We start from the raw sequence: 14586 nt of genomic DNA, 5'->3' as shown, positions 1-14586 counted from the left end.
GTCCGCAATCAGCCGAGAATCCAGCGTTGGAGTGATCAACCCGCTTGCCCCATTCTCGATTAAGCGCTCTAGGACTCAAATCGACTACAAGAAATGATTCCTGCATCAGTTCCTGCTGCTCAGCCATTGCCGCAGACTGCGGCGGATATCCCACAGCGCTCGTACGTTCCGCTAAAGGACCCCAAGACAGGCATGGACACAACTAACGCCCAATGCGCTCGCTGCCATAAGGGGCTCTTTGAAAAGGACATCATCAAGCAGCCACAATGCGGGCACTTGTTTCACGGACACTGCATTGACAACCATCTTCGCACGGAGATTTACTGCCCCGTGTGCCGCATGCAGGTGCTGTTCCCGCCTATGGCTGCAACTGTCGTGCACGACGGTCGAGCGGTTGGATCCGTCTACCCGTCAACTCAACTACCTCCGCGCGCAGTGCCGGTGGCGACGGCTTTCGTGCCTGCGGCCGGAACGGACTCGCGCAACTACGCGCCATGCAGGGGATGTGGGCAGACGTTCTATCGTGACCCAGCCAAGGTTCGTCCCGAGACCAATGGTTGGTACCGCTGCCCGCGCTGCGCACAGACCGACATCGTGGATTTCATTCGTGGCAGCTGCGTGCTGCAGTGAGGGGCCCCAGGTTCTACGGCAACTACTGCCGTTTGTTGCTGCGTGTTTGAAGCCCAAGGCGGCTGTCATGACGCACTGTTTTATATATCCACCAGGGGCGATTCGCCACCGTTTTGTATGCCTAGCCCAGTATTTTTTAGGAGAACAAGAAGTGCGATATCAGACATCTCTCGTTCGAAGCAGTTCGTAAGTTGCGTCGCAGAAGTGTAGTTTTTTTAGAAAAAAAACTTTTTTGCTTGATTAGAAATGCTAGAGCGTACTAATACATTGGATACTACGGGACCAGTAGTAGTACTAGTTTATTCATAGTACTTCGAAGTACTACAGAATTATACTGTAGAGCATACCGAACAGTAGTAGAGAGCTCAAACATGATTTTTCACATAACGACAATTAAAAAAATGTGTCCAGCAAGAATTTTCACTTAGACGACAATTAAAACAAAATGTGCTCAAACATGAATTTTCACTTTGATAATGGCACCATCAAAGGTGACATCCGTCATTGCGAGCAGGACGAAGCGGGCCAAGCTCGCAGCCCGCAATGGCTCGACGGTAAAGCCGAGGTTCATCTTGAAGGAAGGCGACTGGCTCGGTATGTACTGTCCCTCTATTCGGCATCTTCGCTGTTCATCTAGCTGATGCTCTGACGAAAATGTGCAGACGTCATGGACGGCGACGGTGTGTGGAACGTGGCTCGTGTGCTGAGTGTTCCGTCGCCGGAGGAGGTGCTGTACCGTGTCGCCCAGCAATAATGTAGTCTAATGTAGCTAATATTGTTATGCCACAGGTGGAGATCACGTACGATGGCTGGACAGAGGAGTACGACGAGGTTGTCCGAGTCGACAGCAACCGAGTAGCTCCGTACCATACGTTCACATGGGAAGTCAAGTGCTGGGTCAAGTATCTAAACTGGCCGCTGTGGCCCTCACTGGTGCGTTGCTTCCATAATTGGAGATTTTCTACTGTAGACTGATGTTTAGTTGCTGTAGATTACGATTCGCACGCCGGGGACAAAAGAAGGCATTCGAAACCTCGCAGCTGAGCGCCGAGTATATGTCGACTTCTTCGACAACCCAAATTTTGCCAAACGTGACAGGTTTGTATGCATTTTTACTGGATAATGTGCTGCAGTACTTACCCCACACTCGATTATAACTTGGTAGGTGCTGGCAAGCAAGACGACAAGTACGGACCTTTGAAGACAACTTCGATAAAAAGCGCACGGGGTCCACTGGCGTCGATTTTGAGCGAGCACTGAAGTTGGTGCTGCAATCTGTGGCATCTACCATGATGCCAAAGTTTGCATTGGGGGCTCTCCCTCTGGAGTACAAACGCAGCCCGGCAGAATCTGTCGAGACCATGCGAAGGAAGATGGGCGACAAGGAATGGTTTCAGCGATTCGCGCATAGCCAAATGTATCACAGACAGAATCATGTCTACGAGACTTTCAGGAATGAAGAGGATGACGCATCAAGTGATGACTCTGCACCATCAACACCGAAAGAAGTCCAGGGTGATATTGAGGAAGCGGAAAGCATGGAAGTACCTGGCGCTACGGAAGAAGAAGAAGACTTAAGCGATGATTCGGCACCACCAACAATAATAGAAGTTCAGGAAGATGTTGAGGACGAGGAAAACAAAGAAATACCGGACACCAAGGATGACGCAGAAGACGAGTCAAGCAATGACTCTGAACCACCACAACAGAAAGGAAACTGGGGCGATATTGAAGAAGAGACCATGGCAGTGTCTGACACAAAGAACACTGGAGTGATTGGCGAGCAAACATATTTCGTTTACCAAGATCTGAGCTCAAACGACAATGTCAAGCCCCAGCCATGTCAGCAGGCTCAAATGCTACGGGACAGTGCAGGTAATGTATTTTCTAGGTGTGTTGTTCAATTCGTGTACTAACTTAACTTACAGAGGCGCCAGGTACCGAGAAATTAAGATCTTCCAGGAAGACAGTCTTCAGTGTATCAAGAAAATTCGACGTAGCACCGCCGCCACGGGAACCCGTGTGGCTCAAGAGTAGGATGGCTTCGCCACCTCGGCTTAACTTATCAACTTCAAGAGTCCGGGCTCGTGCTGCGCTAACGGCTCCATCCACCACAATATTCAGCTCTAGTAGAGGATTTTCACTCGAGTCGTGGTTTAAGCGCAAATTGATGGCAGATTTCATAAATGGTGAATCTGCCGAGAACTAAATTTTCTGTTTCTTTTTCGAAGCAAAATATCGAATAAATGACGGATAAATTACTGTGATTATTCAAGCGCGACAAAATTCTTGTTTAGAATGCATCTACATGTACCGGTACATGTATTATTTTTTATTTTCAATTCGAGTATCCTCTATCTGTTATATCAAACGCCACAGAAGCATGGGGATCACGATGAAGACACAGAGCGTATCTCCGCGCCGGAGCGTCGTACTTACTAAGGGCGACTGGCTCGGTACGCTGCTCTCGTCTCTCGACTCTGCAGGCTACCGAACACATCAAGTCTTAACTGCTTTTTACGCATGTCATCTTGTTACCGGTATGGCGCGTGCAGACGTGATGGATCAAGACGGAGTGTGGAACGTCGCGCGAGTGCTTAGTGTGCCGTCGTCCGAAGAGGTTCGGCGCTACATTGACTTAAATTTCTCCTTCACTTACTGGAAAGTCGATGCTAACTGACACGCCAGGTTGAAGTCATGTACGACGGTTGGCCCGAGGAATACGACGAGGTTGTTCGCGTGGACAGCGACCGCGTGGCCCCATACCACACATTCACATGGGCTGTCAAGTGCTGGGTCAAGTATCTCAACTGGCCTTTGTGGCCCTCCGTTGTGCGTTGACATTATTACTATTAGGTGAACGGATTATTTACTATCGTATCATTGGAGTGTCAGATTACAATTCGCACGCCTGGAACAATAGCCGGCATCAAGAATCTTACGCTGGAGAACCGCCTGTACGTGGATTTTCTGGAAGACGCCACATTTGCCAATCGAGACCGGTATGCGCAATATATTTTGACGTAATTTTAAAATATCGCTCACTATTGTAATGTCCGAGTGTAGCTGCTGGCAGAAAAGACGCCAAGTGCAGCTATTTGATGGAAACTTTGACAAAAATCGGAAAGAGACGAATGGCGCGCAGTTTGAGCTCGCGCTTGGGTCCGTTCTCCAGTCGGATGCAACTGCAAAAATGCCAACGTTTGCCAAGGGCACGCTGCCATTACAGTACGAGAATACAACGACCGAGTCGGTCGAAAGAATGCGCAAACTCATGGGCAGTAGACTTTGGTACCGCAATTTTAACAATAACAGAGAGCGCCACTTGAAGACACACAAGTACGAGACGATGGGCGATGAAGAGGACGAATATTCCAGTGATGAAGCTGCACCGGTGCTAAAACTGAAAGTCCGAAGACCAATAACATCACCACCACGGGACGATCAAGACTTAAAGAAGAAGAAGCGTCCATTGCCTGCGAAGAAGCAGTCGGTGGCGGTGAAAATTGAGCAGGAACCGCTGGCAAAAGTTGGACTTGGCAGCAGTGATGACCAGGCGAGTGGAGGGGAGCGTAGTGCTGCACTGACGAAGAAGCGACGACTGCGAAGTAAAGGACGCTCAGCTGTGTCTCCCGTGACTCGTAAGGAGATGACACCGACGAAAGGGAAGCGGTCGAGCTCTCCTGAAGACACCAACTTAGCTTCGAGTATGCCACGGCATGTTACGGTACTAATGGATGAGATTATTGTTGACGACGATGAAGACAGTGGGGACGATGACGTTCATCGTAGAAGAGTGGCGAGGAAGCCTTCGAGATCGCCTAGAAAACAATATGCAGAGAGCGAGGAAAACGACGCGTTCTTGGAGGATGAGCCCTCTCGGAAACACAAGATGAAGACAAAAACTCCACGCTCTGGTCGTCAACGAGTCCGACAGAGACAAACAGAGAAAGTTATACCTCACAACCGGAAGGCAAGCAGCGGTGAACCTACAGAACCAGCCATTGGGCGCAGAAAAGGTGTGTTCTTGACTGTCGAAGGTAAGGTGTTATTCATGCGACTGACTGTGTTTTGGTCATCAGATTCTTCCCTGTCGCTGAGTGAAGACAACGATGAGAACATGCATTCCGATGGCTTTGACCCGGGTTCCATTTCTGAAGCCACAAGTCCGTTAGCCAATTCCCAAGACAGTTTAGTATCAGCGCTTTTGGCTGCCAAATCGAAGGCTGTCGAACGTTTGAAGATCAACTCGGACGACAAAGCGACAGTAGGCGATGCCAAAGTAACTCCTCACTTTGTCAAGAAAAAAGGCAAAGGTAAGTAGCATGGAGCGCACTTTTGGAAAAGAAAATGATGCTTAACAACTGTGATATTCTGATGACGCAGGACAAACCAAGATGGCGGCTAGAAGAAGTGTTCCTCCGCTTCAAGATGTCAGTCTTACTGCTAGTCCAAAGCGCAGAACTTTGACTCGCTCGCCACGTTCACTTTCAGATGAAGTCGACTGGGAAGATGAAGAGAAAGGAGCTCTAAGAGACGCAGCGAAGGAAGTGGAGCGACCAGATAAAGCTCTTAAGAAGTCAGTGGCCAGTAGTCAGTCGAAGCACGCAGAAGACAGCAAGCAAGACACGGATTCTGAAGCTGTCGCTGCTCCACCGAAGTCAAGCAAGAGCAAGCCACTGAAGCACAGCAAACCCCCGCTGTCTCTGATTGAGCAACGCATTGCGGCTGCCCAAAAGGAATTACGAAACTTGGACAGGGAGAAGAAAGAAGCGGCCAAAGCTACTGCGCCGAAGCGATCCAGTTCCTCGTCATCTTGCTGTAAGTACGCTGCTTTGAGACTGCTAGTAACGGTGTCGTAGTATTCTCTAACGATACTTACAGCTCGAGATGGGTCGCAGCCAAGTGCCTCAAGAGCAAAGAAAGCACACTCGTACCAGCCAAAAAGCTTGGCGTTTTCATTTCTCCGGGTCGATGACAAGGTTAGCGGCTCCTCCGTTGTTCCGGGCGGTCAAGAAGGTATGAAAAGGTGATGAATGTTGGCTGTGGGCGGAGAGTTAATAGTGTATACGTGTTGCCTATGAGCAGATAGATCACCGATGCTTGAGTTTTCCTCTAGCCAACAAGGCCACTCGTTTCTGTCAGTAGATCAAAGAGCAGACAGCTCCGACCGTCCCGAGTCAAGTACAGTTGGGGCTTTATTTGACGAAGACACGGCGCTTGACTTCCATAGCGATTCCAAGGAGACAACGGAAGAAAAAGCCGAGGCGAAATCCCTACCAGAGGTGGAAAACGCTGCACGTGCGACCGAGGGGAATGGAGACGAGAAGAAAGAAGACGAAGATGAAGAGATGTCTGGACGTGTTTGTATGATGCAAGCAGGCTTAGAGGGTGAGCTTATCGTGAAGTTTAGGAAGAAAACTAAAGGCAATGCGACTTATTACTTTTTTTTTTTTGTGCGATGGTAGGTAGATTGGACGATGACGAGGAGCAGAGTGCTCAGCCAAAAACTATGAAGAAGACGGTGATTAGCGTGCCGAGAAAGTTTGATGAAGCAGCGCCTGATCCTACGGAGTCGGTGCCTACTCCGTCAACGGCAGTTTTCAGCTCCAGCAAAGGATTTTCGATGGACAAGTGGTTTAAACGCATGTTTACTGTCAGTGACAGAAGCTAACTACGCAGAGATAGTGGGCCCTAGCGTATGTCGCGTATACCGGTAGTGTTGTATTCTTTCTTTGGTTTTAGTGAGGCGAATAAAGCCAACCTATTCTGGTAGAGATGCCTGGCTCCCAACTTGCGAGAGGAGAAAACTCCAATGACAAGTCAAAGCGGGGATGATGAGGATTTCAAGGATACTCCGGAATGCAAACGACGACCGCTGTATACGGTCCGACAGCCACCTTTGATTCAGCCCTTGAGGTTGTCTGCGTTCACTCAGAAGACGTGCTCTCAACTCGGAATTCCTTCGGACGATCTTGCCCATGAGTGGGTTGTGCTGTTTCGAGCGATCAGTGGCGGGAAAATAGGTGAAGGCATGCCACTTCAGATCCCTGATACAGTTCTGCTCAGTCCAAGCGGGTACTTCATCGGCTTTGTATGTGTCTTGCAGTACTAATCTGACGTTCAACCTTGATCGGAACGTAGTCAACCAAGTGTTTGGTACACAACATCATCGACCGGCCGTGTCAAAGCGAAGGATTTCATGGTTTAGAACAATTTTTCTATTGCTCACTCGCTGCATTCTTGACCTACGTCGTGTTGATTTTGTACAGCGAGTCTCCCCGAAAGCGATTCTGGAAGCATTTGAGACGCCTCTGCCTTCTGAACGGCATATTTCCTCCTGTTTGGACGATATCATTGCTGTGTGTCGTATTGGCTTTGAGGTGGAGAAGCTTTCTCGACGGAAACTTAAAGTGAGAAGTCAGCGCAAAGATGGTGGCCCAGCTTGATCCTGAACTGACATTTACGTGGAAGGCGTTTTGCAGGGATATGGAACTCCCTATCATCAGCATACCGTCGGAGTTGTCGTCTACTTCTAAGCCGACCAAGGGGGTATTCTGCCTGCAGCGACACATTCCGTGTTATAATAATGCCAGTTTTTTCCTTGTATGGAGGCATTCGGGTAGCAATGCCAGAACAACTATCTCGTCAGGTCACGGACCCAGCGACGGTAGTAAGAAGTCCACCCCGCGTACTCATTCTGACGTATTTCTTTGGGCTCAACCAAGAATGTCTAGTGAGCACGGCGTCGTTGGCATTGACGACAGTGAAGCCGTCAACGAAAACCAAAATACGCAGCGAAACGATCCTCAACTCTTTCCTCTCGATATCGTGCACCCTGACGGGTTTTCTAGTACGATTCTTCGTCGCAGTGGCTTTAATCCTGATGTAATGGCTCCGCATCTGTGCTACATGAAGCGAGTGACTTCGGAACTCGCCAACTACATCAACCTTGGACACAACACAAAGCAAGCTTGTGGTACGCTACCGGTATATAAAAATCAATGCAACGTAGAAAGAGTGACTTACGTGTTTTGTCTTTCAGGACTTGTGTGTGAGTTTTTCATCGGTGCACACGACCAAAGCGTGTACTTCTCGGCTTTGCGTGGCATCCAGTGGGCTGCAAGCACTCCATCTTGGGAAGTTTTACGTGACGTTGACCCTCTTTCTCGTTCACTGTGTGAATTTTACGATACTAATGGACCCCGAAGAATGCGAGGCCCGTCCTCTCCTCATTCTCCACCAGCTACTAACAGAGCAGTGTATTACGAGCAGAATCCGCGTTTCCCGTCCATTCAATCTCCATTTTCCGGTGAAAAGCAGTGGCTTCATCGCTCTCAATTACTAGCACCTGGCATTTCGCCGCGATACGTCGGTGCATCCGTCCCTAAAATTTATCGGGACGGAGTGTTTCAGTCGCTGTTGACAGCGCATCAAGCTGATTCGGTAGTTCGTCTTAATCACTCGCCACAAGCGCCAGCGACACTAGCAGCAGTTCGTCGTGAACACACCGCAATTGTCCCCTCGAAGTTCGCGAAAGACTCGACAAAGAAATGAGAACTCATTGCTAGTTTTTCACAGTATGCATTTGAAATTTCACAACAAAAATCGCAGTAGTACATCAGAACAATGCTCCATTTACACTTAGCGTCCTCCTCTGCCTCCTCTGCCTTCTCTCTTCACTTTCTCTGCAGTCTGCTCTTCAAACCTTCCGTCAGCCATCCTAGAATGCTCCACGGCTTGTTGTCCACTTCGTAGCGAGATCCACCCGACCAGTCCTGGTAGAAATCGGGGTCTCGCTTGGGCGCTTGTCTCTCAGTCTTGGGCTTCTTAGCAGCTTTAGCACGCGCAGACAAATTGGCCGGTCGATGCTTCCGTCGATGCGTATCTACCACGTCCTCAAGACGGGGTTCGATGGGGGCCATCCCGTTGTCTTCACTGTACAGACGGTTAACAGGCAAAGCTGCGTCTACAGACTGCAGAGCGGTAAACAACGCGCGATTGGTCGCAACGCTGGTGTCCCGAGCGATACTCGAAGATCTGGAGCTCGAGTCGCGGACGGATGGGGCAGGTGAAAAGGAAGAACCAACCATGGAAGAGCTTGTATCGGTCAGTACCTCAATTACTGATTAAAAAACGAGCCAAACCACACATACACAGTCAAACACTATGCACGCATGGGGGAGGCAGAGTAGCTACGCACAGGGCACGCAAGCACGCACCCATCCACCCGTACTACACACTACGGAAGGAAGCAACGTCAAAATTAACCTTTAACGCGTCGGGGTCGGGTGTTGCGGTGGGCTGAAGGGGCTGGAGCTGCCGCGCGCTTGTTGCGACGTGTTGCCTGTCGTGCAGAAGTCGACGCCTGCCCCTCTTCGTCACCGCTCTCGGCGGCTTCGGGTTCTTCGTCCTTTTCTTCACTGTCATCTTCATCTTTTGAAAAAAATCACAATAGAAAACGAAATATCACAATAGAAACCGTCACCATCACTCTTCTTCTCCCCATAATAAACTCAAGTCACGCACCTTCCGACTGTTCCTGCTTGACCACCTTCTTGGGGCGACCAGGAGCGCGCTTGCCCATCTTCAGTCCAGGAGACGAGGACGAGGACGACCCGGTAGGGGCCGTAGAGTAGCCGTACAAGTCCTGGTAGCGGTTGCTAAAGTCTCTGTAGAGATGGAACCATTGCTCCGTGGTGCACTCCTTCCTCTTCTCGTCCAAAGGCTCAGCCATCTTGCTCGAGTACTCGATCGGGAGTGTACCCGGTCCTGAGAACAGCAAGGGCGACGTGCCGGCCTTGGCGCGTTGTGTGCCCTCCACAAACTTGGGGAAATTCTTGCCAATGTTCTTGGACGCGCGCTCTTCGAAGCTGTCACGGAACGACGCCACGTTCTTCTTCTGCATCCAGCAGCGCGAGCGTTTCTCTTCATTAAACGAGTCGTAGAACTCCACGTACAGCTTCGTCTCCTCCTCGAGGCCGTGCGCTGCCAACGCTGTCGTCGGCGCGCGTAGTACCACCTGCATACAAAATAATAGTAGTAGGTGAGAAAGTGCTATAAATACCTTGAAGTAATACTTTACGCACGAAGGCGGGCCACCAGGGCCACTTGGTGAGCTTGGCCCAGCACTTCTTGACGATCGTGTACGTGTGCAGCGGGGCCAGACGCTGCGAAGCCACGTCGATCCACTGGTTGTACTCGTCGCCCCATCCGTCGTACTTGACTTCGACCTTGTCCTCGTCCTCGTCAGCCTCCTTGCCCACGTCCACGACCACACCCGTGTTCCAGATACCCTCGTCGTCCAGAACGTCTGATTGGTATAGAGCGAGGGGAGAGGGTCATATGATGAAGCGAAATGATACAATACTAGGAGGGGAGCGCACGCACCTACGCGCAGCCCGATGTCGAGCGGCATTTCCTTCACCATGGCTGCTTCGGAGCTTTTCCCCTGCGCGATTGATTGATAGATGGGCTCACTTACGGAAACCAAGTTGTTCAGACCGAAATGAGTGATGTGGACCACAAAAAGTGAAGTATCTAAAACTTCAGTGACGAACGCTGCCAGTGCGGCATCTGAATGAGGAATGAGGATATCGAGCTAATGAAATACACAGCTTGGTTTCTAGAGTGACATTGCATTTGTACAGCATATGCCACGGTTTTGGGTACTATTCCATACGCCGGCGGTGCTATAATACGCAGCAACGTCTGCAGTCTGTTACCAAATGCCCAGACGCAGATGCCCAGAGCCTGTGGCCGTTGTCGTGGGCATGACCGTGCAATGCGAGCAACGATAACTTGCGAGGTCTAGGCAGCTTTGGCCGATTCGTCATCAACATACTTTAAGCTCTTGCATGTACAATAGACCTTCATTTAAGAGCTAGATGTAGCTTCACAACGAGCTCGAACTCCAATTCAACAGTCCATCAAGCAACATAAACTAAAAAAGTGGCAAAGTGACACTTTGAGGTGATCAAAAATCCCTGTTATCCATCGGCCGGTAGTCTACCCTCCAATAGTGTCTAGGCAATGCTGGTACCAAAGTTGGAGTAGCGAAGGTGCTCAAAGTTGTCCGACGTTGCTCAAGGTGCTTCAAGTTGCTCAAAGGTGCTGAACAGAACGTGCTCAAAGGTGCTGGAAGTTCCAGTGGAACGTGCGCAACTTCAACGTTCGAAGGTGCGCAAAGGTGCTCAAGATGCTCAAACTGAAGTTGCATTAACGCGAGCTGTTGCTGTGGGCTCATAGGAGGGAAACTATGATGAGATTGCGACTCTTGTAGATTATTGCGCAACAGTGGAGCAAAGCTGTCGCCGCGTTGGCCTAAACGCAGCAACGTAAGCTTACTCTGGAGCTCAGATGTGGGCACATTGCTAAACTAGAACTGCTGCGCGTGATGGTTGCTAGCACTGCGCTGTTAAAGATCCAAACGTTTTGGACCAAACCCACTTGAGCGCTTTACAAGGAACGAGTCTGCGTCATTTGTACTATAATCTCGACGCGTGCAGTATCCAAGTTGGATAATCCAACCCCATTGCACGCCTAAGAACAAATTTGATAGCCACTGCGAGGGTGACGGATCCTCATTTCCCCCTCTATATTATCTTTCTCATTAGAAGCATAATAGTCTGTATCTTGTTGTGAAGCTGTTCTATGATTCAGGACTCATGGTCACCTCTAGGTCTGTTGCACTCCGTTGCTTGCCACCGCGACGAGCACTTTTCTCCACCGATGCCTTCAAAACATCGTATGATATTTTGTTGGCAGTTGGGGCCCACCTGCATAAGAATCCAATGCTTCTCGATTCATTGTCGCTCTGCAATGGCAATTTCCAGGCATAGATTCATAAGCTCGAGCTGTTGTACACTAGGAAGCAAGTTTATCTCGAGCCTGTTGACACAACGCCGAGAATGTTGCCTCCTTGTCTCCTTCTCTTGTAAGACTTGCACGGCAGTTTTTGTTTTAGCTTTACTCTGCTCGTTATTCTGCGTGCTGTCTTGTGTTGGAGTCAGCATTTCACTCTTGAATCGTGTTTAGTTATGTCTTGTGCTTCCGCACTAACGAAGCCAGCATAGTGACGATAAATGACTGTCGAGGGCCTCATTCTCTCAAACTTTGCGTTCGAGATGGTCTTGACACTTATTGACTTCGTGACCAAAAGCTTTAGCGAGAGGTAATACGGAAACTCTCGTCACTGCTCAGAATGAGTTGATGCGTCACAAAGCTCGTCTCCCCGGTCGAAACCAGACCCAATTCCGAGCGCCTTCCTTACTCTTTTAATGAGAGCGCTTAAACGCTCCAACCGGCCCAGTAATGTTTCGTACGATGTTGAAGGCTGGTCGCTGACTTGGAACCTGAAGCGTATCGAAGCAACTTTTGTTCGATCTGATTAAGATTTTCAACGTTCAATCCAGCGGATAAATAACGGCATGTACTCTATAAATCACTGGTGTAACATCACAATCGCCACATTCATTATATGATTTTTCATTCTGTGGACTCGACATTGGACCTGTTATTAATATAAGTAAGGCGATAGTATTATTAAGGACAGCAACGCAGCCAGATCTGAGAGTGTATGCTTCGATAGTTTGCCAACACTAATTTCCGCTCGCGAACCCCAAGAAGCATCTCATACCCAACGCATTTCAATTAATAAAAACTAAAGGGTTTGGCCTCGATAGCCCACTAACAGCTACTTCAAAGTACAGCAAGCCCCGTCAACTTGTGCGATCGCTTAAAGCTACAGGACCTCTACCTCATGCAAGCAACGTACCGCGGTAACATAAATAGAAGCAAGCTTACTTATACTTTTTTGCACAAGGAGGATAACAAACTCGAGTAAACTATCCGGCTACCAGGTATCTGGCTAAGACATACATGCAATTTTAATGTCTTTAAGAAGCTAGCCTCACACAACTACTGCATGGCGGCAATATCATATTGAATATGGCAGTTGAAGGGCGCTGAAGGCATCGGCTAAAGGAACTTTTTAAGCGATCTTACGTGTACAGTATACGCATTAAACATACGGTATCCAAATGTATACACACACCCATCCCTGGCGCGTCACATTTTGCGTGAACAGAACTAGGGTGGTTGAACTTTGGAGATGCGTTTTTCAGGCCCGACCGACCACGCGACCGACCGTATCATTGAGATTCGCATGAAAAAGATTCGCTCACGTCGGTATATGCAGCGGCCTAACTTGGCATCAACTGCTGTTTATTCCGTTGAGTGGCAAGCATCCTGACAGGCTTCACTGAGAGCCGAAGTCCAGATCGATGTTGCAACTTGTCCAGGTTGAGCTTGCCATTTGACGACGGCCGTAAGATTCACGCCTTGCTGCTAGACTGTCACAAGCAGGCACGTGCGTTGGTTGGCTCTTCTTGCTGGCGTAAGGGTCGTCGTCGGAAGCGACTTGTAACAAGTCTTGTTGGCAACAAGTTGTTGCTTGGGCAGCGAGCCTGCGGTGCTCGTTCGTCGCGGACGCATTCAATCTGTAGCGATTGGAAGCCGTATTGTTTGACATGTATTATCCGAATAAGTCTTGCAAGATACTGTACCAGCTCGGTCGCCATTAACTGTCTCTGTCGTCTCGAAGAGAGCCACTCAAGTCAAACGGTTTGCTGGTGCTTTGTTGACCTCCTGTTCGTCTCGTGCTGTAGTGCCGAAGACTGTGACCAATCCGGGTGGCCCACACGTCCCGTATCTTTAGCGCTCGTTGCCACGTCTTCAAGTGGTATCCCTTCGACGCTTTCCGTGCATTCTATTGGCTTTAATTTTGACCAATCGCGACACGTGCGCGTGCCTTGCTGCTGAAAATACTGCTGGCCGAGCTTTCACCACAAGCACCAGGTGGAGAGACGGGCGCAATGATGGCCGCCTTCGGCGCTCAACACTTTTGCTGTAGACGCTCACAATCGAATCTGCCATCTACCAAACAAGTGTATTTGCCAAGAACACAGGGCGGCAGCAATACAAAACTGGATCATGCAAAACTTCTCCGAGTGGATGACCGCATTACAACATAGCCCTCCGTCCTCGTACGCCGAGACCGACATATCAGACAGCGAATCAGACAGCTCCAGCTGCAACGACTGCCAGTGCAATCTCAAGTCCAAGCGCAAATTCGTAACCAAAGACGCTCAGCGCGTTTGGGTGCGTACGGCGCCCATCAGCATTCCGTCCAACGGCCGCCGGGAGCGCCACCCGCACCTGTGCAAAAGCGTTGTTGAGAGCCCAGACTTGTCCTACCACGCTGACATGCGTCTGCTTCGCGCCGGTCGTTACCTGCACGAGGACGAGGACAATCAGGACGAGCTGGACGAGGACGATCCTGCCTTCTACGGCAACTTGGCCTTCTTCCGATCCCAGTACGGTGCCTCACAAACCCGCGTGGTCAAGTATAGCGCGCACTCGTCCAAGTCGCTCACAACTGTTGTAGTACCGGCCTCCCCGACTGGCGTGGACGACCGCGACGACGACGACATCTTCGCCATGGAATTGTAAGCTTCGTGCATTAGGAACTGTCTATTTATTGGCCCGCACACAACATAAATGCGAACATGTAATTTATCCACCAACGAACATTATTTTCCAAACGTCGACTTGCCGACGTTGATCTTATCTTTGTCTCGTTGTAGTGGCGCTGCGCCATCATCGCACTTTGCAGGATGACAGCAGGCACGCGCTGCGAGTCGACGATGCTCCAGCAAGTTGCCCGCCGCCACCGAGCATGCGATACCGGTACCGGTACAAGGGATCCACATGCAATCATCTTATCCGACGATAACTAAAGAGCATCGTCGTCGGAGCGGCACATTTTCATGGTGCAGTTACCTGTAATGCACTGCAGTATAATGCAGTTTTCGCCTGCGAAAGGCGATACAGGTGCTGTGTTCCCTGCTGTAGTACATCGCCGTTGAATCTCGCGTTCTGGAAAGAGATTCGTTT

The 14586-nt window shown here is 49.8% G+C and overlaps 4 protein-coding genes across 4 annotated transcripts; 3 read left to right on the top strand and 1 right to left on the bottom strand.

Moving 5' to 3' along the window:
* Window positions 1-93: 93 nt before the first annotated feature.
* PITG_11011 (uncharacterized protein) lies at window positions 94-630 on the top strand (the record flags this gene model as incomplete). The annotated part of the gene is made up of 2 exons (XM_002901755.1): window positions 94-456; window positions 514-630. The coding sequence occupies 2 exons, from the start codon at window positions 94-96 to the stop codon at window positions 628-630; spliced, it is 480 nt and encodes a 159-aa protein (XP_002901801.1).
* A 2383-nt stretch (window positions 631-3013) lies between these two features.
* PITG_11010 (uncharacterized protein) lies at window positions 3014-7169 on the top strand (the record flags this gene model as incomplete). The annotated part of the gene is made up of 13 exons (XM_002901754.1): window positions 3014-3086; window positions 3186-3250; window positions 3319-3462; window positions 3520-3632; window positions 3697-4670; window positions 4713-4946; window positions 5125-5451; window positions 5515-5649; window positions 5719-6021; window positions 6099-6208; window positions 6407-6724; window positions 6903-7043; window positions 7116-7169. The coding sequence occupies 13 exons, from the start codon at window positions 3014-3016 to the stop codon at window positions 7167-7169; spliced, it is 2991 nt and encodes a 996-aa protein (XP_002901800.1).
* A 798-nt stretch (window positions 7170-7967) lies between these two features.
* Window positions 7968-10086, bottom strand: PITG_11009 (uncharacterized protein; the record flags this gene model as incomplete). Its single annotated transcript, XM_002901753.1, has 5 exons — window positions 7968-8017; window positions 8339-8755; window positions 9160-9652; window positions 9720-9943; window positions 10021-10086. 5 exons carry the CDS (start codon window positions 10058-10060, stop codon window positions 7968-7970), a joined length of 1224 nt encoding a protein of 407 aa, XP_002901799.1.
* Window positions 10087-13561: 3475 nt separating this feature from the next.
* PITG_11008 (uncharacterized protein) lies at window positions 13562-14224 on the top strand (the record flags this gene model as incomplete). Its single annotated transcript, XM_002901752.1, has 1 exon — window positions 13562-14224. One exon carries the CDS (start codon window positions 13624-13626, stop codon window positions 14140-14142), a length of 519 nt encoding a protein of 172 aa, XP_002901798.1.
* Window positions 14225-14586: the final 362 nt, after the last annotated feature.

Source organism: Phytophthora infestans, genomic scaffold, assembly GCF_000142945.1.
Source record: "Phytophthora infestans T30-4 supercont1.19 genomic scaffold, whole genome shotgun sequence".
Lineage (NCBI taxonomy): Eukaryota > Oomycota > Peronosporomycetes > Peronosporales > Peronosporaceae > Phytophthora > Phytophthora infestans.
Note: the sequence above shows the minus strand (reverse complement) of the source record. Positions and strands in the feature narration are given on the sequence as shown.